At 39.7% G+C, this 24,224-nt stretch overlaps 1 protein-coding gene across 2 annotated transcripts; it reads left to right on the top strand.

Moving 5' to 3' along the window:
• Positions 1 to 213: 213 nt before the first annotated feature.
• On the top strand, positions 214 to 23,723 carry PIP4P2 (phosphatidylinositol-4,5-bisphosphate 4-phosphatase 2). Of its 2 annotated transcripts, none has more exons than XM_034063154.1 (7): positions 214 to 454; positions 6,767 to 6,912; positions 8,315 to 8,421; positions 10,180 to 10,303; positions 15,626 to 15,678; positions 20,926 to 21,016; positions 22,150 to 23,723. In XM_034063154.1, exons 1-7 carry the CDS (start codon positions 349 to 351, stop codon positions 22,291 to 22,293), a joined length of 771 nt encoding a protein of 256 aa, XP_033919045.1. In that variant the 5' UTR covers positions 214 to 348; the 3' UTR covers positions 22,294 to 23,723. The 2 variants fall into 2 exon arrangements, with proteins under 2 accessions (XP_033919045.1, XP_033919043.1); XM_034063152.1 differs by having other exon boundaries at positions 216 to 454; positions 6,764 to 6,912.
• The last annotated feature ends 501 nt before the right edge of the window (positions 23,724 to 24,224 follow it).

The following is a 24,224-nucleotide window of genomic DNA, read 5'->3' on the forward strand; positions in this document are numbered from 1 at the left end:
AGCCTCAGCTAGGGAGGCTGGCTCGGGAGGCGCTGGCACGGCACGGCACGGCACGGCACGGCACAGCCCAGCACAGCCCAGCCCGCCGCAGCGGCGGCACACCCCTGCCTGTTTCACCGGAGGAAGCCCGGCCCTCCGCGGCCTGCCCTGCTCATTAGGCCGTGACGGGGGCACGGAAGGAGGCAGGCCCAACTAGCGCACCCCCCGCCCATTCTCTCCGCCCCGTTCCCATTCATTCCCAGCCCCTTCCTCTGCGCTCCTTCCCCTCTCTCTGGCACTGTTGGCTCGGTTGCCTCCCCGCCCCACGCCGTGAGCCCGGCAGTGGCAAGGGCCCTTCACGCCACAGCTATGGCTGCCAAGGGGATGGACGAGCGTTCCCCCTTGCTCTCCGCGCCCGGCTCTGGCAATGTCACCCCGACCGCGCCGCCCTATTTGCCGGACAGCAGCCCCAGAGGTAAGGCGGCCGCTGCCCTCCCCGCTGGCCTGGCGCCACTGAGCCGCCACCCGCGGGGCTGTTCCGGGCTAGGGGCAGCGGGGCGGGTAGGCCCGGAGGGGCCCAGGGCGGGGGGGCCGGGGCACTGCGGCCGCGGGGGACGCGGCGGCTCCGCCCGGCTGCGGCGGCTCCTCCGTCCTTGTCGATGGGTGAAGTTACCGCCGCGGCGGGACTGGGGCGGGGGAGCCCTCGTCCTGCCCTGACGGCAAGGGACGAGCTGGGCAACAACAGGTAACGCCGGTCAGGGCTGGGTAGGCCGAGCTCTGCGCTCCGGAGGGAACTCCTTAGAGGGGAAAAAAATACAATAATTGTTCGCAGTGGCAGAACAAGCCCGAACCAGTCTCTTTATTATAACTTAGGCTCATGTCGGAGCTTGCAAGGTAATTGTTGAGCTTCGGCTCCCCATTAATTAGGAGCAGGACGAATTCTGAGCTATGAACAACTAAACTCGGTGCAGTGAGCTGCAGGGCGGCAGCAGCAGAGCTCTAACGCAGGAGCGTCGAAGCAGACTAAAGTACGCAGATCCCTGTCTCTAGCGACCACGGAAGTGTGCTAATCCAGAGGTGCCAGCTACCCAGCTCCTGGTCTGGCAGCCAGATAGCGGAGGGGATCTATGCAGGGCCGTAGGTGAAGAACCATTAGGATGTCCTTGCAAACATATTTCAAGGCCGTGGCTGGTACTGGCTTTCTTTTTGAGGGAGGTCAGATACTGTGGTTACAAATCTGGAATCGTCCTTAATAACATAGCATTACATTTCTTGCACAGACTTAAGAAATCATCCTGTTAATCAATACTGGAGTTTTAGTAATCAGGTGGAAAAAAAGTATTTAGAATTGGGTGGTTTACAAAATACATTAGTAGATTCCCTCCCTGCCCCCATTAAACGTTCTGAGCAGAAAGTGAGGTGGGGAGAAAGCTGAAGGAATCAAGACTAAATAAGATTAGTGTAGCTCTGCTAGCAGTAGCCTTTAAAATGTAAGATTACAGCCCTGATCTCACTGGCTTCAGTGTGTTGGCCCTTTGAGGATTTTTATGTAATTGTGTAGGTTCATGACACATGTATGCAACTAGAATGCTTTAAGTGAGCATCTGTCTGTTTTGAATAATATTTAAATTCGTGGAAAGCTAGTCCTCTTTGCCTTGACATGAAAATGTGTCTCACTTAGTGCTGTTGCTAATGTTGGCTGTTTAGTTAGTTTGAATTGCAGAAATGAATATCTGCCTGAAAAACAGCAGAGGTTGGTTTGAATTATTTTTGTTGTTGTCGTTTTTTTTCAATCAAATTGTGTAGGACTGGCATCACCCCTTAAGTTTTGTAGTTAAAAGAAATCCACCTTAGTTTAATTTCTGTTATTCAGTGTTTTCATTCATAGTAGTCCTTATCCTCTGTTACTTTTGTGCACATTTCAACTTGTTTTTAAAAAGGTCTTTACAGACTTAGAAAATAATGAAGATGCATTAGATCAGGGACTCTTGTTTGAACCCAGGGTAAAACTCATGACTTGGAAATAAGCAGGACCCCAAATGCTCATTTCAGTTGGTAGCTGGGTTGTGCTGTGCCTTCAAGAGCATGCCTGTAGCTCACCTGTGGCCCCACTGGTGGGGTGTGGCAACTGAGATAAGTGGCTTGTTCCCAAAAGTGAGGAGGAACCATAGAGCTTTCTTAAACGTCAGACATCTCTCCACAAGTTGAGGACCTCTTGTTGGGTTAGTCCACAATAAGCGTACTGGGTAGCACTTTAAACCTGCTCTACAAAGCTTACAAGAAGATACCTACAGAATGAAATTTTGCAGAGCTGTGACATCTGTACAGTGGCTCTAGTTTCCTTGCTCTCAGTAATTCTTAGTGAAAGGATCTATGCAAGCTAAACCATCTTTTAAGCTAACAGGCAGTGTTTATCTCTCTCCTTAGCACAAGTCCCGCTTCCCATAGAGGGAAGAAGCATTCTTGTGGGGAGATGGGTTTTGCTTCCAAACCCCTTTCTGCAGTGCTTCCTTGCTTAACATCTGGCCTAATGTGGAGCTGCAGATAAAGGAAGAAGCAGCTGATCACCATCCAGACTACCACCTGAAATACATTAATAGATTTATCCCTGTAATTATCTACTGGGCTCAATATGTCACCCTGAGTTTTAAATTAGAGAGGCCATGGCTTGCCTCTTCCCTTGTTGCGCTGCAGCTGAGACCTAGCTGACTGTTCAGAGTAAGCTGGTAGGTGATTGAATCGTGGTAATGGCTCAGGGTTTGTTTATAGTGATGGGTGCAAGCAAGAAAAATCTGTTCGATTTGGACCCAGGGCACACTATTTAAGAAACATTTCACATACACTGTGGGTGGGATCATCAGCTCTGCTCCCTGTACTAAGGTAGTTACTCAGTGCTTTCACCCACTTTAGGCTTTTTTTTTTCCAGGCTTTCTCAGTCCTTAATGACCTCTCTCTGACACAGATCAACACTTGTTCTCTCACCCATGCCCTCCCAGGTCAGATAAAGTAATTTTATTTCATATTTCTAAACAAATAGCAAAACAACCTCCAAAACAAACTGATGTCTGTTTGACCCAGGTAAGCCACGAGTGGTTCTTTGTGGTTTCCGCCCTTCAGATAGCAAGGTAGGAAAGTGCTTAAGTGCCACAAGGAATTTCTAAGGTCGAATATGTGGTATTTTCCACTGTATCTCTGTCCTATGGGGGTAAAAAGGGAATTGTAGGCTAGTCAGATATGCTGCATGCTAGGGCACTCTGCTAATCTTGCTGATCTAATTACTGTTGGATTTTTAATTTTTTTTAAAGAAAAACTGATAGTAAATCTGTAAGCTGGCATGTCAGCAGCAAAGTATTCAATATTTCATCAAATGTATCCCCAAACCTTCGGTGTGTACACTAGACTTGCCAACCATATAGTCACATCCAACATAATGAACCTTTCTGAACTGGTTTTAGCCTGAAATTCAAGCTGTTAAAACCAAACAAAATATCTTATAAAATTATATGAATGTTCTTCGAAACCTCTTTATTAAGTGGTAATGATCAAACTCTTGAGATGATGCCTTTATTTTTCCTTTTCACTTCTGCCCCCTTTCTCACCCATATACCTTCCTTAAATTTAATTTTGGTGGCTTTTGCAGGTTTGGTTGTTGGGTTTTTTTTTTGGAGCTCTTCCAAGTGCACTTTTTCTTTAAGCATGAAGGTTGCAGTGCCAAGATACCTCAGGCTTTCTGCTCCATAGCAAATGTTATTTCCTGCAGCACCACTCTGAAAAGCAGCCATTATTTGCTTGCTATGTGAAATTTGCTGAGCTAGCAGGACAGGAACAGCAAGGCTGCTTACCTGAAAGCCAAGCAGCTCCAGGATGAGGCTTGAGAACTGGCTGGCAGTGTCTGCAGGTGTTCATGTACTTCATTTAACCAACTTTTAAAATCCTAAGAGTTGATACTTACAAGCAGGTTATGGGATATTATAAATGTCTAGAAAGCTATGGTCTCCAATTCTTCAACTATTGCATTGTGGAAAGCTGAAAGTCTGGAGGATGTGTGTGTCATTTTACCTCCTAGTATACCTGAAAAGGTACTGTTTGCCTTGTCTTTGTACAGCTGTGCTGTGCCCAGTTGCTAGAGTCGAGAAGTTGTGCTTTAAATGGAGAAGACAAAGCAACAAAGTTCTTTAACATTATTGTTTTGCAGAAAAGCAGCTTCAAAGCTGGGACTGAACTGTAGGGGTGTCTTGACAGAGAGTTTGATGTTTGGTGTACTGGACATGACTTTTTTATTTATGGCTATTTTCTAGCCAGAAAGTGTGTCAGCTGCTTGCTGCAGGGGAGTTAAGCAGCTTGCTTACGGCCAAAACCCCCTTGCAGCAGCCTTGACTTTGCCATTCACAGCTAAAAACACTGTTGTTCTAATCATTCAAATCTCAAACCTGGTTTCTGCAGTGGTCTAGTATGATGGATATTCTTTCCAGCTGCCAAAGTGTGTGTGGGTTCAGGTTTTGTCTTGCATGTGTATTGTACTGAAATTAGGGTATCACAGTACTGTGAAATATTTGTTACTCTTAATATAGCATTCAGTCAAAATTATTTTCTTAGAATGTAATTCCTGAGAAACAGAAAAAATCAGGACAGTACTTTTAAGTCACCAGATATTTATTAAAGATGTTGGTTTCTTCAACTGCTGTACCAAAGCTGAAGGTGTGAAGTTTGCTTGCTCAAGTAACAGAGCATCAGTTTGCACAATGACTTAAGAGCTGCATTGCTGCATATAAATTAATTTTGTTTCTCATCTGAAAGAATTCAAGTATGTTGCATGTGATTCTCAGACCATGAAGGTGCCCACCTTCCTTCCACTGCCTCTGTGACTTAAAATCATATGTCTGGATTGTTTGTAGGCCCAGTAGCAAATAGCAGGACTGAACAGCAGTGCTGCTTCAGAGGTTTGTGATTATTTTTCTCTTGTATCCCTCCAGCTTATGATGCTCTCTTCAAAACAGAGTGAAGGAGTGATGAGTGCTTTTTTATAGGCTTAAATTTCATACTTGGTGACACCTTTGGGCTTGTCACCTTTGACAGCAGCCTGTGATTTCTTCCCTTGCTACCCTACAGCAGATACTGCTCTGTTCAGTGTGTTTGTAAACTGAAAGTAGGTTGCTCTCTCACTGCTTTCCTCAGGATTTTACTGGCTGCTTAGGTATAATTATGAAATAATTTATTGAAGTACAAGGCTGCAGAGTATTTCAAACTGTTAGTGTAAAAAAAAAAAGTTAACTATGAACTACTAAATCCGTTCCTTATTTGCTTACCTGAACAGCCCTGAACTTCTTGATGAAATAAAAGGCAGTGCTGTTACATGTGAAACAATTGTGGTGATTAGCTTGTGAGAGATTGTTGTGTTGAATTGTTTTCATTCCACGGATTCTTGAACTGAGAGGGATCTTGAGGACTGCCTCCTGTTTGTGGTGAGCTCAGGACTGGCAAAGCTGAAATCTGCCCTTCCACAGGCCTGGAGATGCTGTGGTCTCTCTTATGTTAGCCTGTCCTAAGAGATTAAGGACCTCCTTGTGCATCTGTGTTTTGGCTCTTGGACAACAAAAATAACCTGAACCCTTCAAAGCAGAAGCTCTGAAGGCTTAGTTATTTTTTATTTATTTTTTTCCCCCACCAAGATGGCATAAACCTGGTGTTGTTGCACTCAAAAAAGAAGCACTTCATGCCATTTCAAATCCAAGACCTGTTTCCTTAACAGGACTTTTCTGTATTCTTCGCCTTAAGCACTGTGTCTGTTTCTGGGCTCCCCAGTGCAAGACAGAAGCTCTCAGAGGAAGTCCAGCTAAAGGGCTACTAGAATGACTGAGGGTTTGCAGCCTCTCTCCTGCGAGGAAAGGCTGAGGTAGCTGCTCCTGTTCAGCCTGAAGAAGAGGAGGCTCTGCAGGATTTGATCAGTGTGTTTGAGTATCAGAAGGGAGTGTGTCAAGATGACAGGAGCAGACTTACTGGTGGTGCCAGGCAATTGGACAAGAGGCAAGGGACATAAACTTAAACCATATGAAGTTCCACCTGAACTTGAAGAAATGCTTCTTCACTGTGAGGGCGACTGAGCATTGAACAGGTGGCCCAGAGAGGTGGTGGAGTCTCCTTCCATGGGGGATACTCAAGAGCCACCTGGACACAATCCTGAGCAATGTGCTGTTGGTGATCCTGCTTGAGTAGGGAGGTTGGACCAAATGACCTCTGGTGGTCCCCTCCAGCCTCAACCATTCTGTGTTTCTGTATTTTTACCTGTAGTATTTGTTACTATGTGATGAACACTTATCTGTGTTTCAGTCTCTCCAGGTGATGGTTATGGCTCTTCTGTCTACCTGTGTCTTGTTTTATCTTCTGTATTTTTTTCCATCTGAAGCCAGTCTTTGGTTGCTACTAATCTGCGGTGGATTTGAGGTTTGTTCAGGGTTTTTCACCCCCTTTTAAAGACTGTAAAAAGCTGGTTTGAAAACAAAGTTGCATAGATGAGCCTTTTGACTGATCTGTTTTTCTGGGGTGACTTAGAGCGTGTTGCTAGTATGCTTTATGTACAACTACAGTTGATGTTGGGGTACACAGAAGTTGTGGGGGAGAGAAAAGCAAACTTAAGTTTGTTTTGTGTTTATACAAATCATTAAATTAAATTTTTATTTTTGATATATTTTTTCTTATTTTGAAGCTGAGACTGTTGGATAGTATGTTTGCTGATGTTGTTTTAGGATCCTTGGTTTTCCAACTGAGATTTCCTGATCTCTTGCAGCAGAGCTTCCTCCTCCATATACTGCCATTGCAAGTCCAGATGCCAGCGGTGTTCCTGTAATAAATTGCCGTGTGTGCCAGTCGCTAATCAATTTGGATGGCAAGCTACACCAACACGTTGTTAAGTGCACAGTTTGCAATGAAGCTACGGTAAAATGGATTTTTAGCATTTTCTTTTTGTAAAGGAAAGTGGGGGGAAATTGAAGTAAGTTGGTGGTAGAATTCATGTCCTCACCTACAAAGAGTGAGTTCCTGCTATCCCTGCAGAGGACCTGTCAGCACAGCTGATTGTGGTGTAGCTAGTGTGCAGATTCCAGAACTGCTGGCCAGAGGACAGTCAAAAGCAGTTAGGATAAATGTTCATGCTTCTGAGCTGGCTGTGCAGGATGTTTCTTTCTGAGGAGGACAAAAAGCAAACATGTTGTTTAAGCAATTGCTCTCCTGTAAAGAAGGGTGAAGCTTGTTTTGGTGGGATGAAAAGATCTGAATTATTTTAACAGTGGAAGAAACAAAGTAACTAACCCATACCTCTCTCTAACTGTATGCTTTCCTCCTGCAATACTATTCAGTCAGTTATTAGCTTGCAATGAACCACAATGCAACAGTCTTGATGTGCATAAATTCTAGGTTCTTCCCTAGTGATCACAGACCTTTTTGCTCTTCTGTCTTCTTCCCCTTTTTGTATTTCAAGTCATCAGTATTTGTCCTTCTGCTTCTATTTTTTTTAACTTCCTGCCAGTTTTAGTTTTGGAACCCAATATTGCAGTATTCCACAGCTGTGGGGGGCATTTGCATGAAAAATGCTGGATTGGATTTCTATTATGAAAAGAGCTTCAAAATATGTCCTGAAAATGGGAAGCCTTAAAACTGTAGAACTTTATTCTTTCTTCTTTTGTTTCTTCCTTTTTTTCGCTTTTTATCTAAGGGAAAGTAGAGAACCTGGTGTTAATATGCACTTTGCCTGCCAATGTATAATGTTTCAAGGCAAAGGTCTTGCAGCTTTTGGTTTGCTGTATGAAAGGGACCTGGAAACTTGACTCCCATGTTGGAGAAAGATAATTTCAGTACAGTTTAAATTAAAATTACAGTTCAGTGATGTCCACATAGTCTCTTGGAGACTGAGAACCAGACTGATGCTTTCACTGTTGAATAAAGCCATTGTACCAGGCAAGGAGGCTGGTTTGATGTTTTGACTGTTTGTTTGTTTTTAATATACCGCTACTTAAACTCACATTTTAAAAAATGATTAACCTGAAGTTATAGCAATGACTTTAATTTGTCATTGCTAAAAACACAAATGTTTTTTCCATTCGTTTGCAGAATCTCTTGGTTTTTTCTAGTGAGGAAACTTGCACTTCTTTCTCTGGAAAGAGAGAAAGCTTCTAATTTTGTCTTGACTCAGATTTCCTCTGTAAGAGGAACTGTATTTCTCTGTTAGCCAGAACTTGTAACTGAAGTTGTTCTGCTTTGTCATACTGTTAAGAGGAAAAAATGTGAATTGCTATGACTTCTGATATGTGTTCTTTTATGGTTTTTTTCTTTGTTTGTTTAGCCAATCAAAAACCCTCCTTCAGGGAAGAAGTATGTTAGATGTCAATGTAACTGTCTCCTTATCTGTAAGGATACGTCTCGGAAAATAGGCTGTCCAAGACCAAACTGGTAAGAATAAAAAACTGTGCTTTGAGAAAGTTTTCTGTAAAGCTGTTCTGTGTTGAATATTTAAAAGTGAGAGGTTCAGACCTGTACCCCTGTACGCTGGACACTTACAGAGCATTATTGACTTACTGCAGACACAGGTTGTCCTAGTGTCAGTTTTGAAATAATTTTTTTTAAGATTAGCTTTAAAGAGGAAGAATTGTCATTTTTTTCTTATTTAGTGATAGAAGTGTGTTTCCCAATTTAGCTACTTCATAAGAAAGAATCTTATAAGGAACAAGGAAGAAAATACTTGTTTCTGGGACATGGCTTTCATAATTTCTTGCAAACTCAATTATTGTAAGCACACAGGTTGCTCCCTCTGCCTAGCTTGGACTGGAGACTTCAGAATGAAATGGGAGAGAGCAATAGGTTGGCTTCAGCCTAGTTCTTCCTTCTTTATTATGCTGAGTTTTCAGTCTCCTCTCATTTCTTGACTTTAATTTACACATTCTTTATAAAAGAAACAAGCTTGATTGCCATAGTGAACATTCTTACCCTTGGACTTTGAGTGTTAAAGATACCACTGAGGTAGGAGGTTTTTTATTGTAAGTGATGCAGCTCTATCAGGAGAAATTGAGATGAAGGCTAGGTCTGCAGGTACATGTTCTACTGCATCAAGAGCCCTGGTTGCCAATCTGTTGGCTATTCTGATTTTGAAACATAGTTTAATATTTGGGATGGATTTAATTATTTATGTATAACTAATGCGGAGTTGAGGAAAAAATAAAAAATACAAACATTTTCTAAGTGTGAAAAAATGTTCGTGGGATGCTTCAGTTGTAATATATCATGTGGTTGATAACGAAGCAGAATCAGAAACTTCTTAGTGTTAAAATAATCCCAAAAGCATGTATCTCAGCAGTTTTTCTATGATGGTAAATGTATTTACCTACTAGCAGATGAGCAAACTTGGGGTACTTTTAAAGAGAGTTGGGGATATAGCCTAAATGGAAGGCTCCAGATTGAAGGGAGGCCTTCCAGAATACGATTTTGGTTGTATATGGAGAAAGATGCAGTGCAGTGTAAATAATGTTTTAATCTTTCCCTTCACTTTTTTTTCATGCTAGGAAGTCTGATGCTTGTTCTGCTTTGAGTTGGTTAATTTGGGTACTGTCATTTTGGACAAACAAGTTGTATAATTAAACTGGAAACTTGACCATAAAAGCAAATACTTACAAACTGTGTTTTAAAGTAAACTGATTGCATTTAGTCAGCCTGGGGTGGTTTTCTTTTTTAATTCATTCAAGTTGAATGGAATTTTTACTGTACAAATATGGATATGCTGCTTATATTGACGTGGTTATAATAGTGTGGGAAGGAGGAGTATCTGACATGGGAAGGAGAATGAGGTTATAGAAGAGTCCTTACCCTTTCTGCATGTTTCACGTGGGTATGTACATTCCAGATCATGGGCTTGCCTCAGCCAGGGTATTAAGATTGCGTTTTCCTGAGGAGTGTTTCTGCCATATGACAGCAAGTCTTTGATCCCTACAGGGTTCTGGCTTGCGTGGCTGATCTTGCAGTGAAAGAGAATGTTTTGAAAACTGAAAAGGAAAACACTTTGGAGAGAGACCAAAACTGGATGCATTGTCTGTTTCCAAAAGCAGATGATAGTTTAAAAGCCTAAAATATTTGGTAGTGACTGAGCTAATCGCTTAAGTGCATTGTCCTTCTCTTTTGCTACCTTAATTACGTGTACATCTAATGTTCTTAACGCAGTAGACGCATCATTACTCTTGGTCCAGTAATGCTGATCCCAGAAGAGCAGCCAGCTCAGCCTGCCTTGCCAGTTCAACCAGATGGAACTAGAGTGGTGTGTGGGCACTGTGGAAATACGTTCCTTGTAAGTAAAGCACCATGTTTGCCTTTAACCTCACAGTGCTATCCCGCAAGCTATTTGTTGTAAGCACATTAAAGAGCGTATTGCCTCACAGTATGGCATCATTGAGGAACTAAAGCTTCTTCTGTGCTCATGTTGCTATGGATTTTTGTTCTGTATGTGGTTATCTTTACATGCGTGTAAAACTTTTAAGTCTTTCTTGTGCACATGTGGGTAAAGTGCAAAGTCAGTCTTACTGGTTAGTGATGTGAGAGTGGATGGTGCTGGCAAAAAATGTTACAATTCCGGATTCTGTTCTGCTTGCAATGATGGTTATGTTCTGCAGTGGCTAAGAGAACTGTTGTGCTGTTGCTGTATGGGCCCTTGAAAGCTGTTTGTTATAGCATTTGCCATTAGTTTATCTTACAGAACTGGAGATTTTAGTTTCTCTGTGATGCTGACAGTTGATCCTGTTTTTCAAGTGGATGGGTGCAAGAATACTCATTTGCTGTTGAACTGTTTGTAGCCTTTTACATGGATAAGTGGCTGCCATGCTTGAATATTGACTGCAATGCACAGGTTAGCTTTAGTTTCAGCACCTAGCAGTGCTTAAATATTTGTCAGTTTTGGGAGTTACGGGAAATAGCTGAGTTAAGTGGTACAACTGAAGGACCTGAACAGTCACCAGAGTGGTGTTACATTCTTAAAACAAAGGATTGTTTCAGGCCAGAGAACACTCAAGTGCATTTTGTGAAAGGAGAAAAGCTTAGGGGATGGCACCCTATGTTGGCTTGTATCAGCACTGAGAGAAAGGGTTCTCTTGTGATGCGCTCTATAATGGAATAGACGTGCCTTCAGGCTTATGGATCAGTGAGGTGCACTGTAATGGCTTAACTACTGTAGTAGATGATGAATGCAGACACCAAGAGATGATGATTTTTGCCTTTTTTTTTTTTTAAGGGAAACTAGGGAATTGATTATGAACTTACAAGTAATGTGCTACCTGCAAAACCATTAGATGCTTGAGAAATATTTTGTCTGCATTTAACCCTTCTAAATGCGAGTCTATATAGGGCCCTAACTAATAAGAACATTGTATGCAATATAGAATAATGATACTAACAGAAAACCACTGGATCTACAGAATAAAAAGTTGTCTTAAGTACATATTTTAAACCAGGATTCCTTTATTAAAGGTTCCTTTTTTTTCTATTTTTTTTAATATAGTAGTATGTAAGTAAAAAAGTAAGTAGTAAAGTGCTGAGTGTCTGCATGAAACTATATTTTGATACAGACTCATAATCAAATTTTGTTACGCAGTTAGGCTTTTTAGCACAGCTTTAAAACTGCATAGGTTAAAGTAGTGCTGTAGAACAGTTATGGTATTAAGTTTTAATATGGTCTCAGTGCACAAGACCATCTCCTGTGTGATCTTAAGGGTTTATTTTTTTTTTTCAATTATTAGGGAGAGTCAGCGCTATGAAGTAAAATTTTCATTACTAAATTAGTGGCTGAAATTTGGGGGCTTTCATAAGTATGGGGGTTTTATTTGTCTTTATCTTCCATTTGCTTTCTGTAAGTGCAGCCCAAATTGATTCTGTAGCTTACACTATGAACTTCTTCAGGTGAACATAAGGGGAAAAAGCACCAAACTCACAAAGGCTGATTTTGTGCCTAACTACTAGATTATGCCTTAAAAGGCTAGGTTTTCTTACTTGAAATTTGTGCATGTGGCTTCAGATCTGATGGTTGCTTCTGCCAGTAAGACCAATTTACTACTTCACAGAACATTGAAAAGTAACCATTAAATTCATTAGAAATTTGAAGCTTGAATTATTTTATGGTAGTTACCAAAAGACCCTTTTTTCTCACTTTACACAGCGTTCCCACCACTCTTCTACTGTTTTCTGTTACTAAGTTGTGAAAATTTTTGGTTAAGAAAAATCAGGAAATTGTTTGGGTTTGAGAGTGAGCAGAGAAGCAGAAAACAGAAGTGCTTTAGCCAGCCTGGAAATTCAGCTTCTGCAGGGGTATTTCTTCTGCCCTTTGCTATATCCATATTGTAAGGCAAATACGTAATGCTGAATGTTCTCAGCAACTCAATAAGGTATCTGTTTTACTTTACTTGGCAGTTAAAAAAATAAAATAGACAAGCAAAGCTAGAATTGCTGGAGTGTAAAAGTCAAGTTGTTAGTTGCTTGTTCAGTGTTCTTTTAAGAGTATCAACTTGTTCATCACCTTTCCAAGATTCTTTTGTTTATTTGTGTGTAAGTATGGGCTGGGCTTTCCCTGCCTCTGTGTGTGGAGGTTGTTTTTGACAAATTGTTAAAAGCATGCTTCATGCTATGGAGTGCCTTAAAACAATCTCTGTCTTAACTGGGAAAATGACTTAGGACTGAGGCAATACTGAACTATCACTAGTTACTCTCATTTTGTTCATCAGATTATTTTTTTCTTCAGTAACCTGATAGGATGAAGTCCCTTGTGTTTCTCTTTCTGGCAGTTGGAGTTCAGGCAAGTGGAAAAAGTGGTGGAATAGAAAAGGAGGGCAGGAGGAGGGTTTAACTGTCTTGCTAAATTGCAATCTGATAAGGTTTAAGGTTTTTTGAGAGCTTCTGGTCTTGGTCTGTGGCTGAGATACTGTTTCTGTCAGCAGTAAGGCATTCATTGCAACCCCTCTCCCAGGGGTCTCTGGCTCTGAAGAGTTGTGGCTGTCAGAGGCTCAGCTGACTTTGGAAATGTCCCTGTGTTGTCCTCCCCTCCACCATCTGTCCACTACCATCCTGCTTTTGGGAAGACCCTTGAGGACAGGAGACCAGGAACAAGCTATGGAAGCCAGATGCTGTAGGCTAAGCACTGCACTTTGTCTGTTGTGCTCTGACAATTGTATTTTTTTTCTAAATCTCATCAAATAATGAAAATTATTCCTTCCAAAATAATCAAATGAAAAACCCTTTGTCCTCCCCACCCGCTTTTTTTTTTCCTCTGTCTTGTACTGAAGGTACAGAGAAGTATTTTAGGCTCAGATGGAAAAAAATTACATTTTTCTAGTAATTTCCTTGATACATGTCTAGTTTTGTCCACAGCTGAAACATTGAAGAGCTCTCTGAAATCTTCATCTGTGTTTTACTACATGTAACCAGAGGTTTGGTCTATTGTTTATTGTATTGTTTCAATTGGAAAAATAGTGTTTATTCTCAGCAGGGAGTTGAGTTTCATGAAACTGTAACCTCAAATTTTCTTAACAAGATTAGATACTCTAAAGCACTATGGAATACATGTAAAAAATAGCAGGTTTAAGCATGATTTAAACTACTTGTTAAACCCACCAAAACTCCACAAAAGACCACATATATGAAAATAACATTTTCCCACTGTGCTAATGTGATCTGAATTCTTGTAGCTTGAATGTCTTGTCATATTTTTGCTCTTTTTCTACAAATATTTCCAATTTGTTCAGAAGGCTTCATAACAGTCCTTCTTTTACCTCCAGGTAACTCAATGAAAGCAGATTGATGCTTCTTTATTTTTCCCTATCAGTATTTGGAGTCCAAATGCATTTCGGTTTGTATCTGTTAGTAATTCTGTCTAGTAATCAGGAATCTTAGGATAAATAAAACTCTAGAAAGATTATTAATGAGTAACCTTGGAAATGGAGTTGCTTACACTGGGATAAAACTAGTATACAGCAGTGAAGTTAAATTGCAAATATGTAAAATGCAAGTCCTGGGTTTACACTCCATTCTATTTCTGGAATTGCAGTTTAAAAAGCATAAAGAACAGCTCTGAAGAGGCCTATCTCCATCCTTGGTACTGAGAATTGCACCTTATCCCACTTTTGCTGTGTAGAGCGAAGGGAAATTGAGTAGCTTTTGACAGGGATGCAGGAAACCAGCTAACTTGCTCATATGGTAGGAGTATGGAAATAGAATTAATGCTCCTAAAATGCATTGCTCAGGTGGGAAGTTTACAGAAGCTTTTGCTTCATTAAGGGGTAAAATAGAACTATGCTTAGTCAGTTTGCCCAAGTCTTTGTAAACAAATAAAGAACAATTATGTAACTGGTATTGTAATTGGATACTTGAGGACCAGGGGACATAAAAAACAACCTGGTATCTTTTTAGTGGAGGATTATCTCCATTAGAAATAAATAAAACAAAGGGAGACTCTTCAGGAGGCAGGAAAGTGCACCCTAAATGCTACAGATCAGAACCTCTCTTGCATCAAAACCTGCTTAATACTAACAAGGTATTACAAGCCACGTACTCTTTTTTTGCCCATCAAATCATAACTCTCTTCTCAGTGTTTAAATGGTGCTGTGCTGTAGGTAGGTCCTGTTTTCTGTGCAAGGATGAGCTCTGATCTGTGTTCACAGCAGTTATAACAAGGCTATTCACTTCAGCAGATCAGCTCCTGATTTCTCACACAGATAAGGATCTGAATGAATACATTGGTGGTCTGTGCTGTGGCTTCTTCACTTGCTGGTAATTTGAAGTGTTACTTTTGCATAAATTAAGTAGGGAGGGGAGAATTATATTTCACCAGGAAACTGTACTAACTGTCCACTTGAGAAAGGCAGCAGAAGAGAGCTGCAAGTACAACAGAGAGCTGCTTGCAGAGCAGAGAACAATAATCCTCCCCCCTTGTTCAAACATGTTTAAAATGCTTGTCTAATACTTCTATTACTACAATTAAATTTAACAGAAAACTGTTGTTTTTAAATGAGTGTATCTTGGGGTTGAGATAGTTCTAAGCATTACTTTCACTAAAGCTGTTTCCAGGTTTTTACTGTGCATGGGAAGTTGTGACTGTATCATGTACCTATATCACCTTTTTTAAAATGTCAGCAGTAGCCAATGGTGGTCTTTACTGGTATAGAACCTGTAAAGACATGTACTTTCTCAAATATTCTTTAATCTTTCTGTGCACTGTTTTCAAAATGATGAAAGGGTTGGGGAAAGATGGGGAAAGGCGTCTATCTGTAAGTGTGCCAAAGAAAACACGTTTATTTGGATTTGGGGTATATGCACAGTCCTGGAAATAAGAGAAAAAAAAGTATTAATATCATCATGTTGCTCATACTGTGTCAGTGTATGAAACCACATTGCGTCAAGTGAATCTTGTAATACTAAGGCAAGTCATGGGAAATGTTTGGATGGAAATCCCAGTCAATCCCAGTCCTATGTTGCCACTGACAAAAGGGCACTGCATTTATGGCAGAAAGCAAGAAACAAATTAAATAAAGCCTGAGAAGCGGAATGTTTTCATAGTGATGTTTAGTATGAAGTACAACAAACACTTTCCCAGGCCAGCTTTTCAACCTTTTTATTTTTTTTCTCTTTACAGTGGATGGAGCTGAGGTTTAACACACTAGCAAAATGCCCACACTGCAAAAAAATGTAAGTTCTCTCAAAGCAAGGTTACATAAATTAACTGCTAAATGAGTTGCCGGAGTTTCTTCCATAAAGTCTTTGGAGTAAAATATCTGCCATGCTGATTATTTTGCTGTGCTTACCTAATTTCAGGACTAAAGAGCATGTTATGTGCACATGAATTCTTCAGTCTTTATGCACAAGTCAGTAACACTGACAAATCCAACCTGCATTTATTAAAATGCTCTGGTTGAATTGCTAGAGGCATAAATAAGCTGCTAACAAAAGACAGGAATGGGTTCTTAAAATTAACAACCTGCATCCTTGAAATTTTACCACTTCATACAATTAATCAGATGTCGTGTTTAAATGTGGAACTTGAATTGCCTTATTGTAAAAGGAGGAAATGAAATAATTTTTTCTTAATTTGAAAGGGGTTTTACCGATTTCATAAAGTTGACAACTAACTTGTATTAAATATCTGAATGCATTAGCTTGTTTAATGTTTATGAATTACTGTGGAATAAGTTGTCTACTCACCTGCTATTTCTTCAGTAAGGAGGAGAAAAATTAAATACAAGAGCTATAAGAGTGGTTTATGGTTTGGTTTTTGTTCAGTTTGTTTCTTTGAGTGTTGGGGCTTCCTTATCTAAGGTCACTTAGTTTGAATTGTTAAAAGCTACACTACTAGCATCTCTAAATTTGTATGGGATCTTAACCACAGGGTGCAGGTCCCTTGGGAAGCAGGAGGCTGTACTGTAGGTATTGGCATAGCATGGTCTTCTAACAGTGGTTGAAATCTGTTACTGGAGTATTTGATAGAGATTCAGCCTGCAAGTATGTTTAACTTGAGGAGTGTAACCCATTGGGTGTGGAGTAGTTGGTATGTTGTAGTTTGCTTAGGTCAAAAAGCTCATGGTCCTGATGAGATGCTGCTTTGCAGTGGTGTTCTTACTGGCTGTAATGGCATTTAGTCCTTTCCATCCTGGGGGGATGGGCTGGTGTTTTGTCATTTGTTTTGTTAGTTTTTAAGCTAATTGCAGCTTTGTTTTATATTTTACCATGTCACACTTGATAGTTGACCTCAGTGTTTTTCTTGACTCTGGCTAGGTACAAAATCATTTGCGGTTTAACGTTTTTAAAACTAAAAAAATAAATCAACAAAACCCAAACAAAGAGAAACCCAACCTAAACAACAGCAAAAAAAAAAAAACTTCTCCAAGGAACAGTCTCAAAGTCATACTATGTGATCTTTTGATCTGTCTTCTGTTGATTTGTTGCTTGTATTTTAAAATCCAGCTGGAGTTTAAGGATTCCTTAGTATTTTTGTCTGAAAGGTACAAAGTGGCTATCTGTATGTTATAAAACCAGAGCATCTCTGCAGTGCAATTTGTGAAAATTATAGCTTGCCTGGCAATGAATTGCAGAATACAAAACAAACTTTAAGAAATAGACATTTCTGTCCTTGGGTTGAAGATGCAAACTATGGAATACTGTAACTTAGCTTTGAGTTGCTTGATAACTTACCACAATTGGGATGTGATGGTCCAGAGTTCTGCATTTCCAGCAGCATAAACATTTCTAATGCGTGGATTTAGGGCACAGTATAGGTGAGGCAGAGCTTTGGGTTGTGATGATGGGATAAATAACTGCAGTGACCTGCTGCTTTCTATCAGCCCTTTGACAGAGGTCGTCATACCTGTTGCCAAATAGTCAGAAGGGAATGTGGGGTTCTTTATTTCAGCTTATTAATGCAAAACTTCTTTCATTAGTAGCTGACTAGTCAGATGCAAAACTATTCTTTTCTTCTGTTGACTCAGATGATGATTGCCACTGAAAAAAGGATAGTGTAGACTAAGGGAAAAGGCATCAGAGGATAATACCTGGGAGTGGGAGAGAAACTGTTTCTTTTTACTCTTTTTGTCATCTTTTGTGTATCAAAATACAAAATACCAGATGTTTATCAGCCTGTTTCCCAACAGAGCGAAAGGTTTAAGGAAGGCTTTTGGTATTTCTTTCATGTAACGATGGAGAAGCAGCAGGAACTGGTTTTTGTCTGCTGCTCTCTTTCCCAATATGTATATTAAATCATCTGGATACTTCAGGATCACAAATTCAGTTCCTAGCAAGAGATTTGAATATTACAATGTCTTGTTTCAGAATATCAAATCTCCCTATTTTTTTTTTTCATTATTTTCCTTTAGAACCTACTTATTTTTCTCTTTAAGGTCTGGCAACGTGATGAACTCTAATGAGTTTGTAACACTTTTGCACCACAAAGTCTGCAAGACCTTTAGGAAAGGAAAGGATGTTGAAACCCCATCATTACTATGGAAGCTAGTTTCAGCAGTGCTGTTCACCTTCAAAATACTGTCATTTTGATCTTCCTTTTAAAACTCTTCCAAGGGCGTGTTTGAAATCCTGGCAATAATTTCTGTTACTTGAAGCACAAGTGACCCTGCATTGTTTCCTGTGCTACTCCTTTAATAGCCTCTGTCCCTTGTGGTGGTTTGCCCCTCTTCTAATAACTACCTGATGCTAAATTGGCGTTGCTGTCTTTTATATCTGCTTCCATTGCCCAAAAGTCTGGCTGGTGCCTTTGCTTCCTTAGCAGCAGCTTGGAAAGAGTAGCTTTTTAGGGAGTTCACCCTCAGTAGTCCCGCAATGCAAAAACACCTGCTTCTGCTATTTGAACATATGCTTTTGACCCCATTTTTAGTATTTCTGAACGTGCCTGTCAAAGTTGTTGCAGTTGGTAGGGTTTGGGGTGGAGTTTTAGCGTTCTTGATTCCAAGTTAGCTTGGGTGTTTTATATGTAATTTGGGGTGGGTAGAGGGAAACCTCACTATTTGGAGTGTCCCAGTGGCTAATATCACTGTCAGGAGATGAAAAACAAATTATGGTTTATTTGGATTACTAAATATTCACAGGTCTGTTATGTGACTAAAGAAACATAGACTGTATATGTATTTCATCTGTGCCTTCTGTGAGAACAGAAAAGCAGTTGTTTTAAGATTATCTTAAGGTTTCCATTTCTTTTTTTTTTCCTGTTTTTGAGGTGATGGTTTCTCCTTGGTCTTTTTTACTGTATAAGAGGGGATAGAGAAACATGAGTGGAAAATACACATGGCTATTAAAAATGCATGTACAGTTCAAAACAGGGTCGTAAGACAGACAGCTCTGAAAGTGAATGTCTCCTTCCCAAAATGAACTTTGTATCTGTGTGAAATACACAGTACAGTGAGCATCATGTTTAATTTAGGTGTATTGAACCTGACATTTCTACCAGCTTATCTTAAGGTATCCAGCTCTATAATAGAATTAGCTGTCTGAGTACACAGCCAGGCAATCTGTAAAAGAGGGAACCTGAGGTCAGTTTGGCAAGCTCAGTGCTCACCAGCTCAGCTTTTGGAGAAGTCTCTTCCCTGTCCCCTTTTATAAAACTTTTTTCTTTGCGTGTTTTTTTCTTGTGTAACTTGGAATCAGACAACATATCCCTCTTCTAGAATGCCTGTAGAAGTATTTAGGGTGGCTTTTGGTAGGTGAGGTGGAGGGAAGGATCTGTGTGTGAGAGGGTGGTAAGATACCATTATTTCCCCAATTGGGAATTCTCCCATGTTAATCACACGCCCAGTCCCATCCCAAATCTGCGTGCTGAGTCTTCAGTGAGAAGTTAATGAGCAGAACAGTTTTGGAATTTTTCCTTTTCTGAAAACATGTAGTAGATGGCTTGTGAGTGGTCCCTATATTCAGCCCTTGCCTTGCAAGCTCAGTATGTAAAGCTTGAGGACTGTGGGTTTGTGCCTTATTTTTTTTTCCTTGGAGTGTTTTAGAAATTCCTTGTAAAGAAATATTGGAGTAAAGCTGCTTAAACCAATCTATTTGAAGCCTTTCTAAGATGAATGCTTCAAAAATTCTAGTCACATGCTAAGCATATGAGGCCTTACTATTGCTAATTAACTGGAGCCAGAAATTTGGTCAGTCATATGACAGATGTACTACTTCAATAGCTCAGCAGTGTTTTCTTTGTTATACATTCATCTTGAATATGTTGAACTATCATGAGATGAAAATTATTTTCGCTTGCATGTTTAAATAGAAAGTACAAGCATCCCAGTATTTCCAAAAGCATGTTGATCTCTTGGAATGGGATGAGAAGTACTTAACTAATGACAGCATGCTTCAGGATGCTTCCAAAACTACCTCCAAGATAGATGGTACATGTCTTATGAAAGCACCTCTGCCTCTCTAGGCCTTTCAGTGGACCTACACATTAACTGTATTTCAGTGGAATTAAATTATGTCCCTATTCTCTTCATTAGCAGAGCTGTATGTGATTGCAGATGAGTATTTGCTGAACAGTGCTGAGCTTCTAGAATAATTTTTCTAACCTGTAATAAAGAATGGAATGTCTTTCTTGCAGTTTGTATTCTGTTTGACTGAAACACTGTAGTTGTTAGCTTAATACAGCAGATAGAGACAAAGCTGTCTGTTTTGGAGTTCATAGTCTACATGATGAGTGACAGAACTTCCAGGGGATTTATATACCTTGGTTCCCAACAGGGATTTGTGCTGCTCAGGTAGCTTCTGGTAGAATCCTAAAAGAAAATTGAAAAGTAAAAAGACTTGTCATAGTTTTGAAGTTCCTAAAACATGTCTAGAGGATTTCAGTCTTTGGAAATGTTGAATGTGAAAAATTTTCTGTTTGTGACTAAATGTTTGGGATTTTTTTATCTTCAAGAAATAGGGTAGAATTTTAGCCAGTCAACAGTATTGAGTGAAATACTCCATCAAATAAAGTGCAGGTTGTTACATGACATTTACAGGTGCTGTGAGTTACTTGGATGCAGTGGCTATATTAAAGCCATGTATTAAAAGTCTAAAGGGTGTCTTGCAATCTACATAGAAGCTGCAAAGCGAACTTGGGTTTTGCAATTCAAAAGGCTCCACCATACTTACCTGGGTGCAGTGTAGTATAGGAGGTAGGTGCACTCAGACTGTAGGTATGGCACCTCTCTTTGTTGCAAGCAGATCGATTCTTAGATACTAGATAATCTTCACCAATAGTCACCTTTAAAATAAGCATGTGGACTATGTCCTTTACTGCTTGGTAAAACTGTAAACTTTGCCTACAACTTTATAAACTTAGGATGGTGTATGTGTATTGTCATTCTGTTCCCCTTCCCCCATTTAGACTGAACAGTTACTATTTATGTAAGGGGGTTCTGTCTGTGGTTTGGTTTTGCTTTTGAAATGCTGTTTATTTTCTAACAGTTCTTCTGTTGGAAGTGCACTGCCACGGAGGCGCTGCTGTGCATATATTACAATTGGAATGATATGCATCTTCATTGGAGTTGGATTAACTGTGAGTAGTGTACTAAGATACACTTAACAACTATGTGCCAGGGGTGTGTGGGTACAAGGGAGCAGCTTGGTTGGCAAGCTCTTCTTTTCCCAGCATTTGAGTAAAACCTCCTAAGTTTGAGTGTTTTTTGTCATCTCTATTAAAACCATGGACTTAATCATCTGAGTTGGCCAGCAAAATGAAGTGTTCCTAAAGAAAAAATACTCTGGCACTTTGAGAGTTCTTCTTTCCGATGTTAAATTTAACTTTTCATCTCCCTTTTTTTAATGAAAAATGGTTTTACTTCACTGTAGAAATACTGGAACATCTTGCTCTTCCTAGGACTCTCAAAACTTCCAGGTTTCCAGAAATACATATTGCTGGGAATATAGTTCCAGTGGAGGGGAATGGGATTCCAAAAGTTAAACATATATATGCCTTTATAATTTGTACTTACTCTAAGGAGTAAAACCAGGTAATAAGCTATTTACAAATGGAAGGGCTTACATTGTTGTTACTCTATTAGCCAGAAAACTATCTGGCTTGTGTGGCTCTGAAGTATTTGATACTTGTTACTTGAGCCAGCTTTCTACACAGAAGTCCCAGGAAAATACAGATGAGGAAATACCTTCAGTTCAGTTCATGTCTGTGATTCTCATTATACCTTTAACTTGTGTTACAACCCGAATAATTTTCTGTGTGACCTTCAATGACTTATGAAGGATTTTCCAGTTTCCCTAATAAAAACAGTGATGGCCAGAAATAAAACCAGTGAGAGATCTTTTCTTAACAGTGTTACTGAGTTGAAAAATGTGAACATATTTCTCCATGGGTTTTGCCCAAAGGGTTGAATAGCCTACATCCTTGGGTTTGTTGTTTTGGTTTTTTTGTTTTGACCCAGCTGGGTTAAAATCCTGAGGAGCGTGTTGCGTGATCTTAGACTTGGCCCTGCTCTGATCTAGAAGGTGGCACTAGAGACCTCCTGATGTCCCTTCCAAGTTCAATTATCCAATGATTGTGTAAAATTAAGCCAATAAAATACCTGTTTATCCTCACCATCGTTAAAAAGGTGCTGCAGTGCTTCTCAGTATAATGTGCTCTTTTCTGAAGAGCAGATAGTGCTGCTGTTTGACACTGTTGTTTTCTCTTTCTAGGTCGGTACACAAGATTTTGCCAGGCGGTATCATGCAACATATGTTTCTTGGGCTATTGCTTATCTCTTAGGTTTAATCTGCCTCATCCGAGCCTGCTACTGGGGAGCCATTAAAGTCAGTTATCCAGAACATAGTTTTGCGTAGAGAAATTTAGGTTATAGCAGATGAACATCTAGTAATTCTGGATATTACATCATGGACACTTTTAAGCCTTCCCTGTAAGGATTCCATTCTGTTCTAAGTAGTTTTAAGACTGGGGGTCTCTAAGAACAAATGTTCATTGCACTACATAATATGCAAATAGTTTGTTTTGCTGCTAGACTCCCTAGCTCTGAATACTAAAGCTGTGTTTACATGTTCATAACTCTGTCTTTATAGGTGTTGAATTTTATTTCAACAGACAGTATTAAGTTTTACATTTCCTTTGTTATGTTAAAATCCGTCTGCCATTTTTCTAGATGATCAGCAAGAATTCAAAAGCAAGAGTGTTTATAAGTGTTTCTACAGTAGCTTCACATTTGTAGTTAACATTTTAACTAAAATTATATCAAAGTGGCTTGCTTTAAAACCTAAGCAATAAGCATTTTGCTTGAACTGCTTACTATATCTTTTGCCTAAGATCATAGTGACCTTATTCATGAAATGAAAGTTGTGAGTGTACTTTAAAAGACTGACACTGTTGCTAGAGAGACATTTGTAAACACTGTATGCTCTGAGATTTTTCAGGTAGAAAGATGCTATTTTGGTAGTCCAATTAAATTTTCATTTATCCAGGATTGGATTGCAGTTAGGATCAATGCTTTCTTCTCAAGGATCCTTGGATGTAGGTGTTTGGGTTTGATTTTTTTTTTTTTAATTAACTGGCAAATCCTAAAAGCCAAGCTCGGATAATGGAACTTAACTCTGGTTGTCTGTACAAGTTCCTTAACAGGGTCTAAGGGAAGCATTTCGTATGACTTTTGTAATACTTCAGTGTCACATAGGTGACAATGAGATGGTGATGGGTTGCCTCTTACTTTCCTCTGATCATGTCGGAATTTCCCTGTTTGGGAGACTGAGGCACTGGTCACTGCAAAGGGAGACACTGTAAATTCACATTAACTGCTGTAATAAGAAAATGAGCAAATTGTAACGTGGACTATTCCATTGAAGTACATCTAGGCAATTTAGCATTGACTTGTGAAGAGAATACGGAAACAGAATCTTTTCTAATGATGTATTCACAGGGATTGAGGGACCAGTTCTTGCACTGCCCATCTTGTAGTTTAAACAAGTTCTTGCTAAATTTGGAAGGAATGTCCTGAGTGATTTAGATGACTGTAGTGATTTAGATTATGGGGTCAGATGGGTAAATTAATGTGGATGTTTCAGGGATACATGTAATTTAAATTATGTATGTTCCTGCTAAGACAAAATGATATTCAGATAAGGATTTTGGAGCACAATAAATGTAAATGATCAAACTGTAAATGATCTGTCTTTGTATGATGCTAAATGTATAAAAGCAGTAGCTCAGGATTACAATGTACCTTTTACAAATAAACTAATAAAGAAATAAAGATTATTATTCAAACTTAAAGTATTTTGTGTATTTTCCTTTGCATATAAATAACAAATGGAAGAATTTCCTGGTATGAGCAATGAAGGTATTGTGCAGCAAAGTTCTGCATTTTTGCCAAATGGCAACCTCAGGAATACAAGATGGCAAGAACAAATTACCGATGTTTTGGGAAGAATTAGGATGTAAATAAGGGATAAGACTACTGTTTGGGATTGTTTTCTTGGGCTTATTGAGGGGAATATGGTAATATACTCTATTCCTAATTCTGTTTACATCCTTTTGCTGTAGGGATTTGCTATGGTCATTTGCATCTTAAACCTTTGATTGCTCTTTCCAGGTGTCTTGTATTTCAAAACACTGCCTGCCTTCCACATCCTGAAATAAAGTAGGCTGCAGCTGTACAAAAAATCATCTACTGTTGTGAAACAAGGGCAGGGGGAGCTTAGGCATAATATTATGTTAATGAATCAAAGGAATGTGTACTTCCCCCCCACACCCCCCGCCCCCTGGCCCT

The sequence above is a fragment of the Melopsittacus undulatus genome, chromosome 1 (assembly GCF_012275295.1).
Source record: "Melopsittacus undulatus isolate bMelUnd1 chromosome 1, bMelUnd1.mat.Z, whole genome shotgun sequence".
Lineage (NCBI taxonomy): Eukaryota > Metazoa > Chordata > Aves > Psittaciformes > Psittaculidae > Melopsittacus > Melopsittacus undulatus.